The sequence below is a fragment of the Cetorhinus maximus genome, chromosome 12, assembly GCF_964194155.1.
Source record: "Cetorhinus maximus chromosome 12, sCetMax3.hap1.1, whole genome shotgun sequence".
Lineage (NCBI taxonomy): Eukaryota > Metazoa > Chordata > Chondrichthyes > Lamniformes > Cetorhinidae > Cetorhinus > Cetorhinus maximus.
The window spans coordinates 69,967,855-69,992,233 of record NC_135890.1 but is presented as its reverse complement, the minus strand read 5'-3'; the positions used below and the strand labels follow the sequence as shown (position 1 = coordinate 69,992,233).

The 24,379-nt window shown below is 43.0% G+C and overlaps 1 protein-coding gene across 2 annotated transcripts in view; it reads left to right on the top strand.

Moving 5' to 3' along the window:
• The first annotated feature begins 284 nt into the window (after positions 1–284).
• Positions 285–24,379, top strand: part of patz1 (POZ/BTB and AT hook containing zinc finger 1) — a 70,855-nt gene continuing 46,760 nt past the window's right edge. For both annotated transcript variants that reach the window (XM_078553839.1, XM_078553838.1), the window contains exon 1: positions 285–1,823. In XM_078553839.1, the coding sequence (XP_078409965.1) occupies positions 610–1,823 (1,214 nt within the window). In that variant the 5' untranslated portion in view covers positions 285–609. The remainder of the gene's footprint in view (positions 1,824–24,379) is intronic.

Here is a 24,379-nt window from a genome sequence, read left to right as displayed (position 1 = left end):
GGGTTGATGAGGGGGGTGGAGGCTGATGAGGGGTTGGGGGTGATGAGGGGGGTGGAGGCTGATGAGGGGGGTGGAGGCTGATGAGGGGTTGGGGGTGATGAGGGGGGTGGGGATGATGAGGGGGGTGGGAGGTGAGGATGATGAGGGTTGGGGATGATATGGGGGGGGCAGGGATGATGAGGTGGGGGGCGGGGGTGGTCCGGGGGGGTGAGGGGGCGGGGGTGGTCTGGTGGGGTGGGGGGAGGGGGCGGGGGTGGGCTGGGGGAGGGTCGCTCCGAGCGGAAGCTCCGGCGCTGCCATGTTGTTTGGAGGCGGCTCCGGATGGCGGGGGCCCGGGCTCGGAGGTAAAACAAAAGCGGCTGAAAGAGCTCCCCCCGCGGCCCCGGCCCGGCCCGGCTCGGCCTAAACCCTCTCCTCAGAGACAGGCTGTCCGTGCGGGTTCAGTACTGGGGCTCGGAGAGTGAAGCTTGGCGGAGTTGCAGACCGTGCGCGCTCCTTTTTTAAAACCCGGAGTGCCTATTCTTTATGATTTATTTCTCTAGTCAGTGAGGGAAGGGGGGGGGTTTATTTTTTTTCGCTGTTTATCTCTGAGTGGGGCGGGCGGCTGCCATGGAAAGAGCTGCCGAGCAGGCCTGGAACAGCTACACCTACCAGGTGAGCCAGCACAGTGCCGACATGTTGAAGAAACTCAACGGCCAGAGGAAGAACGGCGGCCGCTTCTGCGATGTGGTGCTGCGGGTGGGCGACGAGAGCTTCCCGGCTCACAAGGCCGTGCTGGCCGCCTGCAGCGATTACTTCGAGTCGGTGTTCGGCTCGGCCATGGACGAGGCGGCAGGCCGCGAGTTGGAGATGCACACCATCAGCGCCAAGGTCTTCAGGGACATCCTGGACTTCGCCTACACGTCCCGCATCGTGGTCAGGCTGGAGAGCTTCCCCGAGCTCATGACGGCCGCCAAGTTCCTGCTCATGAGGTCCGTCATCGAGATCTGCCAGGAGGTCATCAAGCAGTCCAATGTCCAGATCATGGTGCCCCCGGCCAGGGGGGACATGATGCTCTTCCGCCCTGCCAATGTGGACTTCGGCTTCACCCTGGACCTGGCCACTGCTGCCGCTGCCACCTGTCCCAATGGCAACTTTGTGACTGAGAATGGACATCTGCCCGGTGCTGGTGAGATCAAGGTGGGCAGCCCTGGTGCCCCTGTGGCCACCCTCCCGTCCCTGCAGGGCTCTCTGCCCGCCATGGACGGCTTGGTGACCTCACCCTCCGCGCCAACCCTTGTGGCCGGTCAGTTCCAGGCCCCGGTAAACTCGGTGGGTGCCGATCATGCCAAGGTCGTCAAACGGGGCCGTGGGCGACCCCGGAAGTCATCTTTGCTGGACCTGCCGCTGCTGACAGCCCCGCTGGCCATGAGGGATGAGGGTTTTTACCCTTGCAGCTTCTGTGGGAAAGTGTTCAAGAACGCCAATCGCCTGCTACTCCACGAGGCCCAGCACACAGGGCTGAACATGGAGCTGGGATCAGGGGAAAATCAAATTCCAGGACTTGGGGACGGTCTGCTGGCATCTTCAAGCGGCCTCGACCTTCCTCGTAAAAGAGGCAGAATGCGAAAAAATGTGGCCTGTGAGCTCTGCGGCAAAGCTTTCAGGGACGTTTACCACTTGAACCGCCATAAACTGTCGCATTCAGGGGAAAAACCATTTGAGTGTCCCATCTGTCACCAGCGATTTAAGCGGAAGGACCGGATGACTTACCATATTCGGTCTCACGATGGAGCGGTGGGCAAACCTTACATTTGCATCAGCTGCGGAAAGGGCTTTTCCAGGTGAGCGGAAAGGGTTAATTTCTCCTTAACACTTATCCTACTGAATAAGGAGAAACTCTACCTGGTTAGCACAGCAAGTACTGTGCAAGTGATGGGTACAAGCCAGACTGAAAAACAGAAAAGCAGTAGTAGCCGGTGAAATTGTAATTCTAAGAGTTTGAAATGTTCAAATTATTTCCACTTGAAATGTGTAAAGCACTCAGCAGTACAGTTATACTTTCCTGGCTTTCAGACTTGTGCATCTTGAGTGTCTTGTATAACACTGGGTACAAATCTGGTTGGAACAGTTTCAGGAAGTTAATTAAGAAGCACATTGCAACCGATCTTAACTGTGTTTCTCCTTCCCGCACCCCTTTTGTAATGTTGGTATCAATATCCTGTAAACCTGGAGAAAAGAATTACAGAAAAATTGGAAACTAGAAAGAGGAAGTTATGTAAACCTACAGCAGGTTAATCAGTGTTTGAATTTGAAAGTACAGTTTAATCAAGTTTGAAGATTCCATCAAAGGGGCATTGTCACCCTGTGTGACTGGCACTCAAAGCAATAGACATTCTTACTTAGGACAGTGTTCCTAAGCAGTATTGTTGCCATCAGGAAGTGTTCCCATATGGTTTACCATTAAAAATAACAGGTGTACTGTACTGTTTCAGTTCTCAAACTTTGTGCTTCAGTGCCATGCATGTAGGTAATTGTGTTTTTCAACTCTGGGTGCAGTTTAGGATAAAAAAAGAGGGGAAAATAATATTTTGTACCATTAAACTTCAGTAACCATGTCGGGACTGCATTTAAACAGAGGCAACACAGGGCCTGTTAGACAAAGAAGCAGCGTGGAGTTAGAGCTCCTATTGTTTTCAAATGACAGAAAGTTTGAATATTTGAACTTGAATTGGGGGCTTGCAGTAAAAGAAGGCAGCTTCATTTCTGAAAATCTGTGCTCTTTATTTATTTTAGTACATATTTTAACAAAAAGAGCCCTGTTTTCTACCTCAGTTTCCACCATTTTGTAAGCCCTTTACTAACATTAACATTCACCTCCCCCCCCCCACCCACTCCAGCCCGCCCCCAAGTGTTATCCACAGACCATTGGTAGGCACAATGCTTTACAGGCTCTGTGATTCTCAATTAGCCACCAACAGCCAGAAGGTATGTGTAAGCAGCACTGGTTAATTCAACATTGAAATTTCTCTCTCTCTCTCTCTCTCTCTCTCTCCCCCTGTCTGCCTTCCAAGGTTGCCCAGCTGAGATTTTACAAACACATGTTTTGCTAGCCTGCATGTTAGTGCATCCTGTTACAGTGACACTGGCCTGCCCTCTTTCTTTCTTACTTTTTATTATGTTGTTTTCCTTTGCTCCCCAAGGTTTTGGGGTGGGAAGGAGGGTAATGCGGGTGAGCAGTAAACTCCCAGGCTCAACTAATGGCACCATAAAACTGGCTGCTAGGCATGGGTGCAAGATGTTGGCCACTTAATCGTTGTTTTGTCTCTTCACCCACCTTGCTCCCCAGCGAACCTCTTGCCTGGGCTCAGGGCTTCCCCATAGTAAGGTGTTTTGAGACTGGCAGCTAGGGTTTAAAAGGGCTAGGGAACCATAGATGAAGCCAAGGGCTGTCATTGGCATGGTATATTGGAAGCAGTTCAGAGAAGGTTCACTAGGATGATTTCATTAGGTGATTAAGGGGTTGTCTAACGAGGAAAGATTGAGCAGGTTTGACCTATACTCATTGGAGTTGAGAGGAATGAGAGGTGATCTTATTAAAACATAAGATCCTGAGGGGGCTTGACAGGGTAGTTGCTGAGAGGATGTTTCCCCTTGTGACAGAATCTAAACTAGGGGGCACAGTTTAGAAATAAGGAGTCTCCCATTTAAGACGGAGATGAGGAAGAATGTCTTCTCTGAGGGTGGTGAACCTTTGGAATCCTCTACCCCAGAGGGTAGAGGAGGCTGAGACATTAAAAATACAGATTTTTGATCTACAAGGGTGTAGAGGGTTATAGGGGGCAGGCAGTAAAGTGGAGTTAAGACCACAATCAGATCAGCCATGATTTTATTGAATGATAGAGCAGGGCTTGATGGGCCAAATGGCCTGCTCCTGCTCCTGTTTCTTATGTTCTTGGTACTCATGCTGCGCCACTATATTCACTTTATTCCTTACGCTTGATATTTAGTTTTTACCCATGTTTCAGATTGAACTAGTGTTGTCGCTAGGATTCAATTAAAAGTGTCTCGTGGAGTTGAAATATTCGTTACCTGTGGAAAAACAGCAGGACAGTAATGGATTTTGAGTTAGATTTGTAGATAATGGGTGGAGAATATGGCTCTCTGTTCTCATTATTGTGTTGCTTGTTTTGAACATTTAGTGTGTCGTATTGCTGCGTACAGGTATGTGCCTGGTCGTTTGAACAATTGCAGGATGTATTAAGATGTAAGCACTGCTGGCAGGCTGGCACCTATTGCCCACCCTTAATTAACCTTGGCAAAGTGGTGGTGAGTCCGTATGGTGTAGGAACATTCACAGTGTTGTTAGGGAGGGAGTTCCAGAATTTTGACCCAGCGACAGTGAAGAAACAGTTATATAATTCCAAGTCAAGATGGTGTGTGTCTCTGAGGGGAACTTGTAGGTTGTGCTGTTCCAATCCATCTGTTGCCTTTACTGTTCCAGGTGGTAGAGGTTGCAGCTTTGGAAAGTGATGTCAAAGGAGCCTTGGTGAGTTTCTGCAGTGCATCTTGTATAAGGTATACACTGTTGCCACTGTGCGCCAGTGGTGGAGGGAGTAAATATTTAAGGTGGTGGATGAGGTACTGATTAAATGAGCTGCTTTGTCCTGGTTTGTGTCGAGCTTCTTGGGTGTTGTTGGAGCTGCATGCATCCAGGCAAGTGGAGAGTATTCCATCACACTCTGACTTATGCTTTATGGATGGTTGACAAGCATTGGGAAGTTAGGAGGTGAGTTACTTACCACAGAATTCCCAGCCTCTGACCTGCTCTTGTAGCCACAGTATTTATATGGCTGGCCCAGTTCAGTTTCTGGTCAATGATAAGCCTCAAGGATGTTGATAGCGGGGGATTCAGTGATGATGATGCCATTGAACATCATGGGGAGATGGTTAGATTCCCTTTTGTTGCAGATGATCATTGCCTGGCACTCGTGCAGTGCGAATGTTACTTGTCATATATCAACCCAAACCTGAATGTGGTCCAACTCTTTCTGCATATGGACATGACTACTTCAGTATCTGAGGAGTTGTGAATGGTACTGAACACTGTGCAATCATCAGTGAACATTCCTGTCTCTGACCTTGTGTTGGAGGGAAAGTCATTGAAGAAACAAAGATGTTTGGGTCTAGGACATTATACCCTGAGGCGCTCCTGTAGCGATGTCCTGGGGCTGAGATGATTGGCCTTCAACAATCGCAACTATCTTTTTTTGTGCTAGGTATGACTCTAACTAGTGGAGAGTTTTCCTAAGGTTCCCATTGACTTCAGTTCTGATGTCACTCTTGGTCCAATGCTGCCTTGATGTCAAGGGCAGTAACTCACCCTCATCCTAGAATTTGGCTCTTTTGTCCATGTTTGGATCAAGGTTGGAATGAGGTCTGGAGCCGAGTGATCCTGGCAGACCCCAAACCGAGCATTGGTGAGCAGGTTATTGCTGTGTAAATAGCGCTTGATAGCAGTGCCGGCGACTCCTTCCATCACTGGACTGATGGGGTGGTAATTGGCCGGATTGGATTTGTCCTTTGTTTTTGTGGACAGGACGTACCTGGGCAGTGAAATACTTCACATGATAGAGTGCTTGAAGAGGGTTTGTGGCAGTTTCTCTTTTCCCATTCACTATGAATTCCTGATCATGGCTATGTGGCCCCAGGTAGGTGGAAGACAGTGATGGGATAGAGGAGGGAATTGAGTGGAGCTGAGGCATTTCTGTGTAAGGAGGAAAAGCAACAGCCAGTCACCATGGGAACTTTGGTGTCTCCCTGTGGCTGACTAGAGGAGCAGCAACTCTGGCCTATGAGCAGGATAACTGTACCTTCTGTCTGGAGTTTGGGAGTAACTCAATAGGAGATGGGTTTCAAACAGAAAATAACATTTCCCTTTACTCTCTCAAAAAAAACTGTTGAAGCCACAGAGAGTCTGTGCAGAAGTAGTGAAGCATTTTGTCTTTGGGAACCACATATACCATGGGGCCTCAGGCCACACATAAAGTCTGAATTTGTGTTCTATTAACTGGCTGACGCTAATAGCCCTTGGTGTTCTGATTTAAAATTTATCTAACAATGAACAACATTGTTAAGAGCAGGCTCTGGGGCTATAAAATTCAAGAAGGATAATTCAGCGAATATTGTAAGCACATTTGAGACTGAATATTTTGAGCTTTGAGAGTCTGATTGACTTGGATTACATTTCTAATAGTTGTAACATTATGAAAATAAAAATGACACTTCAGAAGTAATTCATTCGTTGTAAAGCACTTTGGGATGTCCTGAAGATAGGAAATGTGTTGGATAAATGCAAGTTCTTTCTTTCACCGTCACTGAAGTTTTCGGCCTTCATGCTGCTGCACATGTCAGCAAGTGCCGTTTGCCAACCTGTTTTAAGTGTGATTTTCCAGAAATATTACATTAAAACCACTGAATCTCCAATCACAAGTATGGAGCCTAGTAAATCACTAACACACAGTCTGCGATCTGCTCACATGGTAAACTACTGATTTCAGTTATGCTACTGTGAGCATTTATCCAGTGTAGGCTAGGCATTTTTTTAACCCTTTCCGAACAGGAAGATAGGAGAGATGGAGATAACTGTATTAACAACAGTTGTTTAACAAGTTTCTTTCAAATTGTCAGCAGGTCTGGCAGCATCTCCGGAGAGGAACACAGTTAACGTTTCGAGTCCGTATGACTCTTCAACAGAACTAAGTGAAAATAGAAAAGATTTTTACTTGGTTCTGTTGAAGAGTCATACGACTCGAAATGTTAACTGTGTTCCTCTCCGCAGATGCTGCCAGACCTGCTGAGTTTTTCCAGGTATTTTTATTTTTGTTTTGGATTTCCAGTATCCACAGTTTTTTGCTTTTATCTTTCAAATAGTCGTTTTGTAGTACAGAACATGAGTATTGCCGAAAACAGAGACATGCTGTTGAAGCTTTCTGTCTTGTACTCATCAGGACAGATTCACAAGAATACCAATTATAAAGGGAACAACAATTTATACTGCATGAAAAGAGAGTGCTGATTGGTTGGCAAGTGGATTCTGATTGGTAGAGGTGTTGCCATGGAGAATGCACCAGGGAACAAGCTTTTGTTTAAATTCAGACCAGGCAGATAGACTCTGGTCAAGACATTGCCATGGCATATGGCTGTTCCCCAAGCTCTTGTTTAGTTGAAAAAGAGGGGAATGCTTCTTCTGTCTGCAAAGGACAGGGTCCTCTGTGTGAATATATATAGCTCCTAGCAAGCATGACTGATAATCTTAAATTGGTTGTTAGTAGAATTTTTAACATAATCAGGATTGTTTAGCAAATGCTGTCCAATCGTGGAATCACATCTAATGTTGGACACTGTTCTGAGTTTTGCAAGCAAGGGCTGGTTGGGAAAGGTCAGTACTTTGCCTGTTGTGAACAGCCGAAGGGAGGTACAGTTTGATACAATCCGCCAGTCGTTGGAATGTACGCTGTACATCCTGGCATCTCACCGGCACTGAAATTCAGATACCACATTACTCTTTTATGAGATAGGCAGAGCATCTTTTTGGCTTGATGGCAGCATCCTGTTAGTGGCGTATACCACTAAGGTTGCTGCTGTATAATAGAGCGTGAAGTGGCCAGCTTCACCTCTTGCTCAAATTTTTGGGACACCTTACTCTTCCAGGGTAATCTGAGGTTGACTAGGCACTTTTTGGGACTAAAAGTGGCAACCTTAAGCTCATTCATGAGTTTGCGTGATATATAGTGAGCAATGATCTGATCAGGGTAGCCATTATCCCGCAGGATGGCTTTGATGTGCCCTGTTTGAGCATCAAGCTTGCGTGGTGAGCAAATTGCTTGGGTCCTATTTACGAGGTTGCCGATAAGGCCAATCTTATAGCAGATGCAACTATAGGAATTCCACGAATATATTGACTGGTGATGGTAGACAGTAGGAGCGAACCCACTGGCGTATTTCTCAACTAGCATGTTGGGCAAAGTGAGCTCATTTGACTGCTCCATTTCAAAGGTGAATTTGAGCGCAGAATGGAGCCCAATAAGGTGTGTAAGGACATTCTTACATGCAGCTGCGGATTCAAATATAGCAAACATAAGAAATATGTAAGGGATAGGAGGTTAGGTGTCATCCCATTGAAGGTGCGTTTCTCATGGAAACCGACAAAGATATTTGCGAGATTTGGGCCGAGAGGGGATCCCATGGCAACACCATCTATTTGGGCATACATGGTGTCATTAAAATTGAACCGCACAAGTTGCTGAGTTCATAAGTTCAATGAATACATTTTCAGACAATGGTGGTGCGCCTAGATCAATATGAAATGGTGACGCGGTGCATTTGTTTGTGGCTTCCTTGAGCGGCACATTGGTGAATAGGCTAGCAATGTTGAATGGGCACGTGGACTTCGAATGGCCATCAATATCCAAGTCGTGTATGGTCTTTGCAAAGGTGAGGGAATCCTTTACCGTTTGCATGGAAAACTTGCTCAGAACTGGTTGTAGCAACTTGCCAAACTATTTGGCCAATTCATGTTCTACAGAACTATTCATTGATAGGGCATAATGAGGCATCACTTTTGTGTGTCTTGAGGAGCCCATGCATACGCAGATGTAGTGAGCTGTAAGGATGAATCCTATCATATATACTACCTGGCAGCTCATTACTCTTACACAAGTCCAACAAGCATTTTTGTAACTTGCTTTCGAGCAGGGCTGTCTGGTCGTGCCTAGTGCCAGGTCTGTTGCATACGAATTTGACTCATCATTAAGAGTGGTATACATTTTGTTTATATAGTCACACTTGTTAAGGATGACTGTTCAGGTCCCTTTGTTGGGTTTATAGATATGTATGTTTGGGTTGGCCTTGAGGACTCTCAACGTTACCAGACATTCGCATTGCATGTGGAAATCGGCCAAGTTGTTTGGTATCCCACATTATGCATGCACTAGATCAGCTAGGCGTGCTTTCAAGGATTCAGCATCTTCAGTGGATGCTGGTTTGTGGCGGGATAGTTGGAAGTAGAGGAGTTCAAACTCAGCAAATACCTTTTCCTGTTTTATGTGGGACAAAGGCAAAACAAAATTGAAGCCGTGCGCAAGAACAAACTCCTCGCTTTCAGAGAGTACATGGTTACAGAGAGTTACTATGTTTGGTAGCGTCATTAATTATGCTGCCACATCGCTTGCGCTTAAGTGAGTTTACAGTGCGGATGTGTTTCAAGCGGGTATTGTTTATCATGCAGTAATCTATTGAGGCTATATAGCGGCAGAAACTGATCAAATGGAAAAACAAAAGAAATTTGCACACCTCAGACCAAGTGTGGTCTAGAGCATGGCGTAAATTAGTAATGTTACTACCAATCTGTTCACTCTCATCCTGTATAAACACTCGCTCGATCATGGGACCGTGGCCCATTTTAACATTAACAATATGCTTGGAAATGAAAACTAGCACAAGCTTGGGTCTAATGTACTGTTAGAGAAATTCAATAGGTAGCTTACCTGTTCTTAACTTACCTGTGAGTTAAACTATGTTGTTGATATCCTGAATTTGGCTTTTGTTGTATCTCTGTCTCAGATATACAAATAGTTGTTTGGTAGTACAGAACTTGAGTATTGCTGCGAAAAGAGACACGCTGTCGAAGCTTTTCGTCTTGCACTCATCAGGACGGATTCACAAGAATATCATTTGTAACGGGAGCAACAGTTTGAATTTCAGTGCCGGCATCATGCCAGGTATGTAGGTCATACGCCGTAGCAACTGGCGGATCGTATCAAACTGTACCTCCCTTCGGGTGTTCACAATAGGCGAAACACTGACTGTACCCAACTAGCCCTTGCTTGCAAATCTCAAAACATGGTGTCCAACATTAGATGTGATTCCACAATTTGACACTTGCTAAACAATCCTAATTGTGCTAAGAATTACACTGACAACAAGTTTAAGATTATCAGTCAGGCTCACAGTGTGGCTCATTTACGCATGCTAGAAGCTACATATATTCACACACACGGCCCCGACCTTTGCAGACAGGAGCATGTCTACGCATTGGGCCCTTTTCAACTAAACAAAAGCTTTGTTTGTTTGAAAAAGGCCATTCCCCATGTCAATGCCTTGACCAATCAGTTGATCTGCCTGGTTTGAATTTAAACAAGAGCTTGGCAGTTGACTGTTCCCTGGTGCATTCTCCATGGCAACACCTCTATCAATCAGAGCCCACTTGCCAACCAATCAACATTCTCTTCTCATGCAGTGTAAATCGTTGTTTCCTTTACAATTGGTATTCTTGTGAATCTGTCCTGATGAATGCAAGATGAAAAGCTTCAACAGCATGTCTCTTTTTCAGCAATACTCAATTTTCTTTCACTTGCTACGAGGAAAGTAGAATATCCCTTCCTGTGCATTGCATTATCCTGACTTTTGCTGCAAAGTTGGAAATGGAGCAGCTATCGTACTGAATTCTAATTCAGTACCTCACAGCTGAGCAGGCCATGAAAGGAGGCACACACAACAGCAAATCTGTTGGACCTCAGAGTGAAGTGAAGGTGGGGGCCAGGGGCATGGTGGCTTGCAAATGAGCCCAGGATTGTATTATAACTACCATTGCTTTATGGAAATCTAATTGGCTAAGTGTTGCTAGCTGCAGATGGCCTTGATGTGTACAACACACCCTTCAGTTCAATGTGGATTACCCAGAGCTTAAACCTAAGATGGGAAAGAAACACGGGCTAGAAAGTTTTTGGTAATACATTTTCATTAAAGAGATGTCCTAAGTAGAGTAACTTTACAATGACACAGTTCTTCCCTTCCACTTTAAAAGCTAAGTTATGTAATATTAAATGTATACTTGTATGTGCTGTGGGGAGGCACATTCCAAAACCCTTGGTAAATATGATGATATTCCAGGTTAGGAATTTAAAAAAAAATACATTTTTTAATCACATGGGATGTGGGCATCACTGGCTAGGCCAGCATTTATTGTCCATCCCCAATTGCCCTTGTTCAAAGGGCATTTAAGAGTCAACCACATTGACGTAGGTCTGGAGTCACGTGTAGACCAGACCAGGTAAGGACAGCAGATTTCCTTCCATTAGTGAACCAGATGGGTTTCATGGTTGTCATCAGACTTTTAATTGCAGGTTTTTTTTTAATGAATTCAAATTTCACCATCTGCCATGGTGGGATTTGAACCTGGGTCCCCAGGGCATTACCCTGGGTCTCTGGAATGCTCATCGACTGATAATACTACTATGTCACCATCAAAGCAGAAGGTAAACTGTTTGGCATTGGATATCAATGTAAACTGGTTTCAAAACTCAACCCTTTGAGTTATCAGAAACAAATTTGGAGTGTTGCATTCTATCAATTGTATTAGCTGGCTAAAATACATGGAGTAGATTATGTAGGTCATGGTAGAAAGTAGATGTGAGTGTATTTTTAGTCTGTTGTCTTGCATAACAAAACTGGAGTCTGCTGGTACGAAACGGAAACTTTAAATCAAAGTTCACTTGTTTGAAGCCACTCTGGTGAAACCAGAGTCCATAGTGTAGGACAAGCGCTGGTGTTGAAAAGAGAAGACAATTGAGTTAGAGCTAGAAGTAGTGATTATATGACATTAAGCCACGGTTTTAAAAGCATGTAGTTTGCAAGAGCTTTTGAGGAATTGTACAGGTTGGAGGTGCTGGGAATAAATGTATTGGAAATGGAAACGGATGTGTCTCGATTTCAGTGCAGGATTGAAAGAGCATGTCGGACAGTATATTTGGAGCTTTCAGTTGGTCACAGCAACTTGCATATATGTTGTGTCTTTAATATAGAAAAAACATCACAACACAAAAGTGAAATCGGGAAAAACAGTACACAAGTTCGAAGGAACAAGGATCATAGCGTCACTAGCTGGGTGAACTAGCTAGCAGTCAACTGCCTGACGTGCTGACGACTTATTTCCTATTCCACACCAGTGGCAGTGAATGAAAAATGATATTGAATAAGCATTGCAGCTAACTGCAACAGTCAAACTATTTAATTTGTGAAATGTGAAGATTTATTTTCAGATACAAAAGGCCAAATGCCTCCAGTTTATAGCTGTTGATATAATTAGTATACTACAGCCAAGAGGTCAGCAAAGTCTTTGAAGCTGCAGGAAGCACACCAGTGAGTCACATTAAACAGCTCGGAAAAAAATGGAGTTCAGCAAAACACTGCTGTGCAAGACCTGGATATGTTCAAGGAGAGAGTGGTTAACATGGATAGAAGTAAGAGAGAGCCAAATAATGTGCCCTGGGAAAAGAGACATAAACCAGAATAATTGGTTCTGGTATGTGAAACCTGCTCTTGTTACTGCACATATAATAGTCTATTAGTCTTTAACATGTATTGCAGTATCAGCTGTAATGTATGCTATATGGTGGCCCATAATTAGTTGCTCATAATCAATTGAGTAATCAATTTTTTCTTTGCTGTCCTTCAGTTTATGTACAGCCAAATACAGTTTGCCATCAATTAAAGCCAAACTTTGTCTTTCTTCTGTCTACTGAGATTATTTGTCCAAGCCTGTCTCCAGGGTTGAACAGCAGCAATCTCTAGAGATCATGGAGGAGAGTTTGCCGATATGTGAAATATTGATGGTTGACACAAGGAGGGCACTGGAAGTTGGGCAGTACAGTAAAACAGTCTTTTATATGGTGCTACCTCCATAGCTCTGCAAGAGGTTAACGGACTAAGTCAACCAGAGAGGACAATTGATATCCATTCATCCATGCCAGGGCATGCTGGAGGAAGAATTTTTCCCCATACGTTAGATGCTAGATTTGTGTTAGGTTGTAAAATGTTTTGAAATATATTGAGGCTTGCTTGCTGGAGAATATTGTCTCTGGTCAAAGTGACACATGCTGGGATGTTGTCATGTTGACCTTTGTAGAATCAGCTGAATCATGGAATCTTGCAGCACAGAAGACGACTTATTAGTTTGTGCCTGTGTTGGCTCTTTGAAAGAGCTGTCCAATTTAATCCAACACCCCTGCTTCTTCCACATAACCCTGCAAATTAATTCTCATCAAGTGCATGTCCAGTTGTCTTTTGAAAATTCCTATGGAATATGAAGGTCATTATTGCGTTGTACAATAGCTGATATGCTATTCCATCAGAAGGGTGACTTTTTTGGGTGGTGCTCACAAAGCTCTTCAGCTACCAAAATGTGAAATCTATAAAAAGACAAAGAATCAAGTGCATTTTCAACCTATCATAGTGATCCTAATTTAAATTTTGGCAAATGGGGATTGCTCACTTTTCTGACTCTTTTGTCACGCTGTGAGAGTGCTCTATGCATGTATGTAGCCAGGCTGATGTAAGTTTTTCCTTGGTCTGTAGGTTGGAGTTTCAGCCAGGCACAAGCCTGTAAAAAAAAAAGTTCAGCAACTACAGTAGTCTCAGATGTAAACGCATCCTACTAGTGGTGTTTAAAAGACAATCCCTGTGGTTAGCTTCTATCACTTGGGATTAATAATAATTTTTAACCAGAAAGGAAAAGCCCCATTTTTCGTATCTTTGTTTATTTTTATTGGGGGAATTAATTTTAATTGGACCAAAAAACCGATGGTTGGATTAAAATGCACCCTAGAGTAAAAACACGATTAAGACTTTTTTTTTAAAAAAAAAAAAATTTTTTTTGAATTTGAAATCTCAGGAGCAATCAATGCCTTGAAAGTGGCCCGAGGTTTTAAAAAAAAACCAAGTGAACTCTGAAGCATTCTAAAATTAAAAAATGCATCTTTCAAGTCATGGCTGAAAGAAAAAGTAACATTGAATGCAAAATGAAAACTGGATGTCAATAAGAGCATGCCAAGTGGCACTTGTTGCATGGCAGCCCAGAATGGAAGAGGAGGTAAATAATGTCTAATAGTTAATTGAATAAGGACATTGTATTTTGGTAAGAAGAATAAGGGATTGTAGAATGCCTGGAACACGAGTATAAATGGAATAGAGGAGCATAGGGATCTAGGGGTATGCATGCACAAATCACTAACAGAAACAATGTAGGTTGATAAGACCATTTTTAACCCCAGTGCAGTTTGCTTCTGGCTTAATTTCTAGAGGAATAGAATTGCAAAGCAGACAAGTTATGCTAACTCTGTTAGATTACGTCTGGAATACTGTGCACAATTCTGGTATAGTTATAAAAAAAGATATTGAGGCCATGGAGAATGTGCAAATATACACTGCATTAACATCTAAACTGAGACAATGAGCTCTCTAGAAAAGAGAAGGCTGAGGGGAGGCCAGATAAGACCTTTAAGATTTTGAAGGGTTTGATAGGGTAGACTTGGAGATGCTGTTTCTAATTGTAGGGGAGGCCATAAATAGAAGATAGTTACCAATAAATCCAATGGAAAATTCAGGAAGAACTTGAGTGGTTAGAATGGGACATGATACCTCAAGTTATAGTTAAGATGAATAGCATGTATGCATTTATGAAGAAGTTAAGGAACAAAGGAATATAAGGATAAGCTGATAAAGTGAGGTTAGGTAGGGCAGGAGGAAGCTGTGTGGAGCATAAACACCTGCATAGACAGGTTGGGCTGAATGGCCTGTTTTGTTGCTGTAGACTCGATGTAATTCAACGTAATGTTACTTGTGTTCAGATACTTCATTTTTTTCATACTGTATTTAACTTTTATAAGATTTACAATTCAAATATCTTTCTACCCTGCTATTTAAATTTTCAAGAGAACTGAGTTATTTGTTGCCATTTATAGAGTTATTATTTTAAAAGAGGAGAGTAAAAGATCAAACTCAATAGCTCAATGCTCTTCTAAGCTGTTTCTTCAGAGATGATACAGGATCATTATTTACACTTTGAATCACATCATTATCCAGTGCTGAATATTGGAGCCCTCACCAATTGTGCCATCACCACCTCCCACTACCCCTACTCATTGCAGAATTGTATCACGTGAGAGGATCTTGTCTCTACAATGCATATCAAATGGCTTGAGTGGACGGAGTCTCTGGTCATCATTGTTAGGGATGCAAAGATTTTTGATGGACTATGTTGAGAGAAGTGAGCTGCCACTCTGATCATTGCTTGCATTTGGGGTTATTGAATTCCATTACAATGATTTTTTGAGAAGGTAGAATCTTGCAGCACAGATGGAGGCTTTTTGGCCCATTGTGCCTGTTCAAGGAAGAACTTGAGTGGTTAGAATGGGACATGCTACCACAAATTATAGTTGAGATGAATAGCATATATGCATTTATCAAGAAGCTTCAGCCTTCATATGACTGATTGTTAATGCAGCCAAATTGATCACCTGCTTAGAAATGAATTGTTACTTGAGGTTATAGTTCTTGTGAAACCCCTGGAACTGCATATTCCATATAATAACTGTGTGTGCAGCCATCCATTTGTATAAGATGGTGTTCGTGCTTTGGATTGTCAATTTTTAGCAAACACATTGCCTACCAAATGAGCAGTGTGATTAATCATTTTAATGAGGTTAAATTGTAAAGTTCACAAATGTAAAAATAATTGCAAAATGCATTAAGTAATGTATTTAATACTGTGCTTATGTTTGTAGAATTATAGAAGAGTTTCCGCATAGAAGAAGGCCTTTCAGCCTGTCATGCCTGTGCTGGCTCTCTGCAAGAACAGTTCAACTAGTGCCACTCCCTCACCTTTTCCCTATAGCCCTGCAAATTTTTCCTTTTCTGATAATGATCCAATTCCCTTTAGAATTCCATGATTGAGACTGCCTCCACCTCAAGCTCAGGCAGTGCATTCCAGATCCTAACGACTCACTGTGTAAAGAGGTTTTCCCTCATGTCGCCATTGCTTCTTTTGCCAATTACCTTTAACCTGTGCCCTCTGGTTCTCAATCCTTTCACCAATGGGAACAGTTTCTCCTTATCTGCTCTGTCCAGACCCTTCATGATTTTGAATACCCTTGTCAAATCTGCCCTCAACCTTCTCCAAGCAGTATTGTCCCAGCTCCTCCAATCCATCTATGTAACTGAGGTTCCTCATCCCTGGAACCATTCTCATGAATCTTTTCTGCACTCTCTCTAATATCGTCAAATCCTTCCTAAAGTGTGGTGCCCAGAACTGGATGCAATGCTTCAGTTGAGGCTTCACCAGCATTTTATAAAGGTATATCATATCTTCCTTGCATTTGCACTCTATGCCCTGACTTATAAAGCTCATGTACTACTGCTCTCTCAATTTGTTCTACCACCTTCAATGATTTGTGCACATATATCACCAAGTCCCTCGACTTCAGCACTCCACTTTAGCATTGTACCTTTTATATTGTGTCTCCAAGTCCTTCCCACCAAAATGAATCACTTCACACTTCTCTGCATTAAATTTCATCTGCTACTTGTTTGCCCAATCCACCAGCCTGTCTGTCCGCTTAAAGTTTAACACTATCCTCCTCGCAGTTAACAATACTTTCAAATTTCGTATCACAGAATTGAGAGGACTGGACAGAATGCATAGAGAGAATCTGTTCCCATTGGTGGAAGGATTGAGAACAAGTGGGCACAGATAAAAGATAATTGGCAGAATAAGCAACGGCAACATGAGGAAAGCCTTTCTTATGCAGCAGGTGGTTAGGATCTGGCATGCTCTGCCTGAATGTGTGGTGGAGGCAGACTCAATCGTGTCATTCAAAAGGGAACTGGATCATTATCTGAAAAGGAAAAATTTGCAGGGCTACGGGGAAAAGATGTGGGAATGGCACTCGGTGAATTGCTCATGATTTTGAACACCTCCATCAATTTTCTCCTCTATTGTTGCCTGGATGAGTGCAGCTCCAACAACACTCGAAAAGCTTGACACCACCCAGGACAAAGCAGCCTGCTTGATTGACACCCCTTCCACAAATATTCGCTCCCTCCACCGCTGATGAACAGTGGCAGCAGTGTACCATCTACAAGATGCACTGCAGAAACTCACCAAGGCTGCTTAGGCAGCACCTTCCAAACCCATGACCTCTACCATCTGGAAGGACAAGGGTAGCAGATACATGGGAACACCACCACCTGGAAGTTTCCCTCCAAGCCACTCACATTCTGACTTGGAAATATATCGCCCTCCCTTCACTGTCACTGGGCCAAAACCCTGGAGCTCCCTCCCTAACATCACTGGATGTACCTACATCAGAGGGACTGCAGTGTTTCAAGAAGGCAGCTCACCACCACCTTCGCAAGGGTAATTAGGGGTGGGCAATAAATGCTGGCCTAACCAGCGATGCCCACATCCTATAGATGAATTTTTTAAAAATCTGCCCAAAGGAAAACAGTCCAAAATTCTCCAATCCATCTACCTAACTGAATCTTTTCATCCCTGGAACCATTCTCATGTTGTCTGCAAATTTTGAAATTGTACCATGTACACCAAAGTCTAGGTCTTAATATATATAAGGAAGAGCAGGGGCCCGAACACCAAACCCTGGAGAACTCTGCTACAAACCTTCCTGAAGTCCATAAAAGAACCAGTCACCGCTACTCTGTTTCCTTTCTCTCAGCCAATTTTGTATCTGTTTTGCTACTGTTTTTTATTTCGTGGGCTCTAACTTTGCATACAAGTCTGTCATGTGGTACTTTATCAAATGCCTTTTGGAAGTCCATGTACACTGGGAGATGGTGGTGTAGTGGTAATGTTGTTGGACTATAGTAATCCAGAGACTCAGCTAGTGTTCTGGGGCCATCGGTTCAAATCCCACCAGGGCAGCTGGTGGAATTATAATTCAGTTAATAAATCTGGAATATAAAACTAGCCTCAGCAATTGTGACCATGAAACTATCAATTGTTGTAAAAAAAACTAATCTGACTCACTAATGTGCGTTAATGTGACTCCAGACCCTCAGTAATGTAGTTGACTCTTAACTGCCCTCTGAAATGGCCGAGCAAGCCATTCAGTTCAGACCCAATTAGAGATGGGCAGCAAATGTTGGCCTTGCCATGAAAAAAAAATAAAGAAAAAAAAAACACATCAAGGGCATTACCTATATTGACTCTCTCTGTAACCTCATCAGAAAAATTCCAGCAAGTAGATATGTTCATTCTCTGATTGGGAATGGAACCCAGGCTGCTGCACTGAGTGTCAAATCTTAACCACTAGACCACGAGGGAAGCTAAAACAGGAGGTGTAGTCAGCAGGATGTTGTTTATCATAATGCAGTTTTAAATCCTTTTTGAATAATTCTAAATTTTACTCAATGGCAGAACATAGTCGTGGTGGAAAATCTAACACAAACTGCTCTGGAACTGTCTCAGATAATGGAAGAACTCTGGGATGTCAAAACATTTTTCTTGAAATCTGTTATGATTTGATTCGGTGAAGCTATAGCCAAAATCCAAATTTCCCATCCTGCAAAATACAATTTTCTACTTGTCAAAAAGATATTCAACACCTGGGTACTTTTAGTTTGTACTCAGTGTTTGGTGGTAATAGACCATTGCTCCCTGAGGAATTGTTAAAAGGTAATGAAATTCAGGGATGTTTCAAAAAGAAGATTGGTAGAATGTGTTGTGTGATGGAAGGATGATTGTCTCTACCCATGGTTTGTTGTGTGACAGATGGAAAAATCTGCGAGAAGGGCACATGAAATACTTTCTCTGCAAGAGTGAAAGATTGGAGGGTATGTTTACTTGTGCCACTTCAGATTTGAGCAGCAGGATTTTGGATGACATCGTGACTGACAAGGGAGCCAAAGAATATAGGAAGTAGGCAGGAAAGTAGAGGCCACAATCAGATCAACCACGATCTTATCAAGTGGCAGAGCAGACTCGAGGGGCCAAATGGCCTACTGCTGCCCCTGATCATATATGTCTGTATATCTTTACTTGTACCAAGTCCTGTTCACCCATCACCTCTGTGCTCGCTGACCTACATTGACTTGCAGTTAAATATGCTTCGATTTTTAAAATTCTCATCTTTATTTTCAAATCCCTCCATGGTCTTACCTCTCCCTATTTCTGTAATCTCCCCAGCCCCACAACCCACAGATATTTGTGTTCTTTGATTGCTGGCTTTTTGAGCATCCCCAATTTTAATTGCCCTACAATTTGTACCTTCAGTTGCCTAGGCTCTTAAGCTCTGGCATTTCCTCCCTAACCCCCTCTACCCCTATTTCCTCCTTTAAACTCTCCTTAAAACCTACGTCTTTGACTAAAGTTTTGACCATCAGTTCTAATATCGCCTAATGTGGCTTGATGTCATATTTTGCTTTATTATGCTCCTGTGAAGCGCCTTAGGCCATTTTATTGTTTTAAAGGTACTATATAAATGCAAGTTATTGTTATTGCTCATTCTTTTTTAGCAGGCTATTGACTAAGACCTGGAAATAGGTTACCTGTGCACCATCTTGGACTGGATAATTGCGGCAATCGGTAAATTTTAACAAGTGCATCTGTACCTGTGGCAGGAAGGTAACTTCCAGGCTCTCTGCAGACGTTGAGGCTGTGCACTCCTATGCTACTGCAGCTAACAGTACTGTTTAAAACTAATACACTATCTGTCATGTTAGCATTAAAATTGAATAGTCCTTTGTTATCTAACAATTCGGTCATCTTGAATGTGGCTTTGAAGTATGGTTTATTTTATTTAAATTCTATGTCACCAGCCCATTCTGCATTGTGCAGGGAGTGTGTGGTGGTGGTCAAATTATGGAATGTTGACAGCGCATTGAACTGGTGAGGAAGTATTTCACAGTAAGGTGGGAGTGAATTCTGGAATGTAAGGAAACTAAATCATTCTTCTAACAGTGCAACAGTGTTCAAGGATCTTTTAACTTTAAATCAAAAATGAATGTGCTCATCTTTGGGAGTGGAATATATCTTGTTTTAATGTATGAAACTATAAAGAATGTGCATTTATATAGCACCTTTCATGACCTCAGTACATCCCAAAGTGCTTTTCAACTGGTGGTTGACTTGTTTTAAAGTGGACTCACAATCTAGCAGTTAATTTGGATAAGGCAAGATCCCACAAATAGCAACAAGATAAATGACCTTTTGAATCTGCTTTTTGGTGAGGATACTGGGGGAACTTGCTGCACCTCTTCTCATAGGCAGAAAGTGCCTTGATTTAATGGCTGATTCAAAAGGCAGCACTTCTAACAGTGCAACACTGTCAGAAATATATATTGTGTGTTCAAATCCTGGAGTGAGACTCGCATTTGCAGCTTGGAGACCGGTTAGCTACTGACTGAACCAAATGCAGTTTTTCCTGCTTCTGCTAACCCTGTCTGTAAGTCAGCTGTTGTAAAGCTGCAACATTAAGCATGTGCCAATTTAATAGATTCAGGCTGTAACTGAGTGGGCGCGTGCAGCCACTGTGCAAGAGTTGCTGAATAGCAGTCTGGAGAAATAATGGTGGCTGATTTATTCTCCTCGCCGCACCCCCCCCCCCCAATCAGCTTACACATATGCAAACGCAAAGTTATATATTTATTTAAATGCTCAGTCACTAAATTGAGCTGTTAAAATATTGAACTTAAAAGATTGACCTTTTTTTTAGCACCACTGTGGCCTTGAACCCATTTTGAATGTCCAGCTTTCTTGGTGCTTAAATTTCACCACCTTTTGAAACTCATCTTGTGCTTTATAACTCCCAGATTCTTTTGTGTGTGGGAAAAGAAGCTTAGGTAAGCCATTGTCAACACTAGGGCAGCACTTGAGCTCTTATATAAATATAGCTATTATAATATATATAAAAAAGCTATTTTTATTACGTTTGTACATTTGTCAAAGTATTAGCACTAGAATCCAGTGCTGCATGCTAGGGCGGCAGTTGCTATGGAAACTAAGTCTATTTTGGTTGAGGGCATCTTGACATAAGACGGTGATTCCTCGTTAGTCAAAAACTCGGTGATGCTTTGTTTCACAAACCATTAACTAAGCAAATTAAAGGGCAATGATTTTGGGTTTATACCTATGGGAATAAGTTTATATTTTCAAGAGAAACTCAATTACAAGATCACAAGATAAATTAAGCGGAGGAAGGCCATTCATCCCTTCCCAGCTCATTCATAGAAAAGTTAGGGCAAAGAAAGACGCCATTCAGCCAATCATGTCTGTGCTGCCTGAAAAAACTAGCCACCCATTCTAATCCCACCTTCCAGCACCTGGTTCATAGCCTTGCACATTACAGCACTTCAGGAATATCCCCTCTAATCCTTTTACCAATCACCTTAAATCTATGCCCCTGGTAATTGACCTCTCTGCTAGGGGAAACAAGTCTTTCCTGTCTAATTTACCTAGACCCCTCATAATTTTGCACACCTCAATCGAGTCAACCCTCAGCCTCCTCTTTTCTAAGGAAAACAACCCAAGCCTACACAATCTTTTCTCATAACTGCAATTTTCATGCCCTGGCAACATTCTTGTAAATCTCCTCTACACACTCTCCAGAGCAATTATGTCCTCCCTGTAATGTGACCAAAACTGTATGCAAAACTCCAGCTGCGGCCGAACCAGCATTATACAATTCCAGCATTACATTCCTGCTTTTATATTCTATACCTCATCCAGTAAAGGAAAGTATTCCATATGCTTTCTTTAACACCTTACCTACCTCTCCTACCACCTTCAGGGACTGTGGACATGAACTCCAAGGTCTCACTTCCTCTCCCCTTGCAATATCCTCCTGTCTATTGTGTATTCCCTAGCTTTGTTTGCCCTTCCAAAATGCATTACCTCACACTTCTCCGGATTGAATTCCATTTGCCACTTTTCCGCCCACTCAACCAAACCATTGATATCATTCTGGAGACAACAGCTATCCTTTTCACTATCAACTACACGGCCGCTTTTTGTGTCATCTGCAAATTTCCCAATCATGCCTCCCACATTTAAGTCCAAATCATTAATATATACAACAAACATCAAGGGATCCAACATTGAGCCGTGTGGAACGCCACTGGAAACCGCTTTCCATTCACAATAACGTTTGTCGATCGTTACCCTTTGTCCCCTCCCCCGACTACAGCATTCAGCTGTTTCTTAAATAATGCTAAGGCTTTTGCTTCCACCTAAAAGTCTGTTCTATTCCTTTAAAAGCTTTCTGACAGTGGTCCTAATTTTTTTTTTGTTCATCCCCCTCCTCACAAAACCCACCCTCGACCTCTGTCCTTGTGAACTACCACCCTATATCCAACCTCCCTTTCCTTTCCAAAGTCCTCAAACCCATGCTCATCTTTCCTGCAATCCCTCGACTCAGGTTTCCAGCCCTGCCATAATACAGAAACTGCCCTTATCAAAGTTACAAATGACATCCTATGTGACTGACTGCAGTAAACTATTTCTCCTCATCCTTCTTTACTACCTGCAACCTTCAACACAGTTGACTACACCATGCTCCTCATAAGCTCTCTCTTCTATCAGCCAGCTGGCTAGAACTGCCCTGGCCTGGTTCCATTCTTATCTGTTGAATCACAGCCAGAGAACCATCTGCAGTGGCTTCTCACTCTGCTCTCACACCATGAACCTCTGGAGTCCACCAAGGATCTATTTTTGTCCCCCTTCTGTTTCTCATTTACATGTAATCTGAAAACACAACATTAAGATCCACATGCAAGCAGGTAATACTCAGCTGTATCTTATAACCAGCTCTCTTGACTCCTCCAATGTTTCTGATTGGCCGCATTACTTTTACAGTATCCTGTATTGGATAAGCAGAAATTTTACCTAACTAGATATTGGCAAGACTGCAGCCATTGTCTTTTGTACTGACCGCAAAGTCTGTTCTTTGACACTGCTTTTAAACCAGGCAACTTCCTGAAGCTGAGCCAAACCGTTAACAGCTTTGGTGTTGTATTTGTGCAGAAGCTCATCTTGGAATCATAGCTGCTCCCATTACCAAGACTACCTACTTCCGTCTCCGTGAAATCACCCGATTCCAACCCTGCCTCAGCTCAACTGCTGATGGGTAAGGGGTCAGACTGATCCTCTTATTCATGCCTTTGTTATCTCTAGACTTGACCATTCCTGCACTCTCTTAGCCAACCTCCTACCTTCCGTCCTACATAATTTTGGACACATCCAAAACTCAGCTGCCCATATTTTAACTCATTTACCCATCACCCCAGTGCTTGGTTACTTGCACTGGCTTCTGGTTCGACAACTCAATTTTAAATTCCTCATCCTGGTTTACAAATCCTCCACTGCCTCATTGCTCCCTATCCCAGTAATTTCCTTCAGCCCCACAACCTTCCGAGATCTCTGTGCTCCACCAATTCTGGCCTCATGCACGTCCCCAATTTTAATCGCTGCACCATTGGCTTTCAGCTGCCTTAAGGAGGAATTCCCTCCTTAAACTTCTTTGTCTCTCTCTCTCCTGCAGAAAACTCCTTAAAACCAAGCTTTCAATCGTCTGTTCTGAAGCATCCTGTGGCTAGTGCCAATTTATTTTATTGAAAATGCTCATATTAAGCACCAGATGTTTTGCTGCACTAAAAGCGCAATATAAATGCAAGTTATGTTGCTGTCAAAGTTTAGATTGAGATGGTGTTGTGGGTTTAACTTTTCCATACTGTTAATGTTCTGCACCCCACTGTAAAGCATGGGGCATTTTTTACATTCAAGGCACCCTGAATACAGTTTGTTGAATACCTTTTTAAGGCCATCTTTCATTTGTTCCCTTTCAAAATGGCCACCAAATTTGCCTACACAAAAATTTGTAACTTCAGTGTTGCCCAGCAGGATGTGATGAGGCTTTATATGAATGCATTTTATTTGGGAAAATAAAAGTATTCATGTTGACAATTGGGTGCTGCTGGTTAACTTCCTGTCCTGCCACACACCATTCTCTCTTTAGGATATGGCTGCTGGTGTTTTATGAAGCTGTTATCCACCTCATTGTTGAACCTTCTGCTTGGAGGTTTGAAGAGTAGCCTGCCCTATTGACTTGTTACTCTTCCACACAAGATCTGCCCCTTGATTCGGAACACAAGTATGACTTGCATGATAGAGTGTACAGTGTGGTGAATTCATGGGCAGATCCACATCACTGCTTCATGGCATAATGCATTGGCATATCTGTCACAGTTAGTATTTTTTTGTATGGAAGACGTTTTTAGATCTGCTGATGAACTAGATAAGGTTTGAGGAACCACTTTTTTCTGAGAAAATAAAGGGACAGTATCAATATGATTGATATGCAACCTAGATATAGCATTACAGTCTTCACTGGCTTCAGTATGTTACATATTAAAGGCATAAGAATGAAGTGTGTGGGTGTACCCATTAGTGTGGGAGTTGGTATATATAATTACATAGAGTCTACAGCACAGAAACAGATCAGTTGGCCCAGCTGGTCTATGCTGGCATATATGCTCCACACAAGCCCGCCAC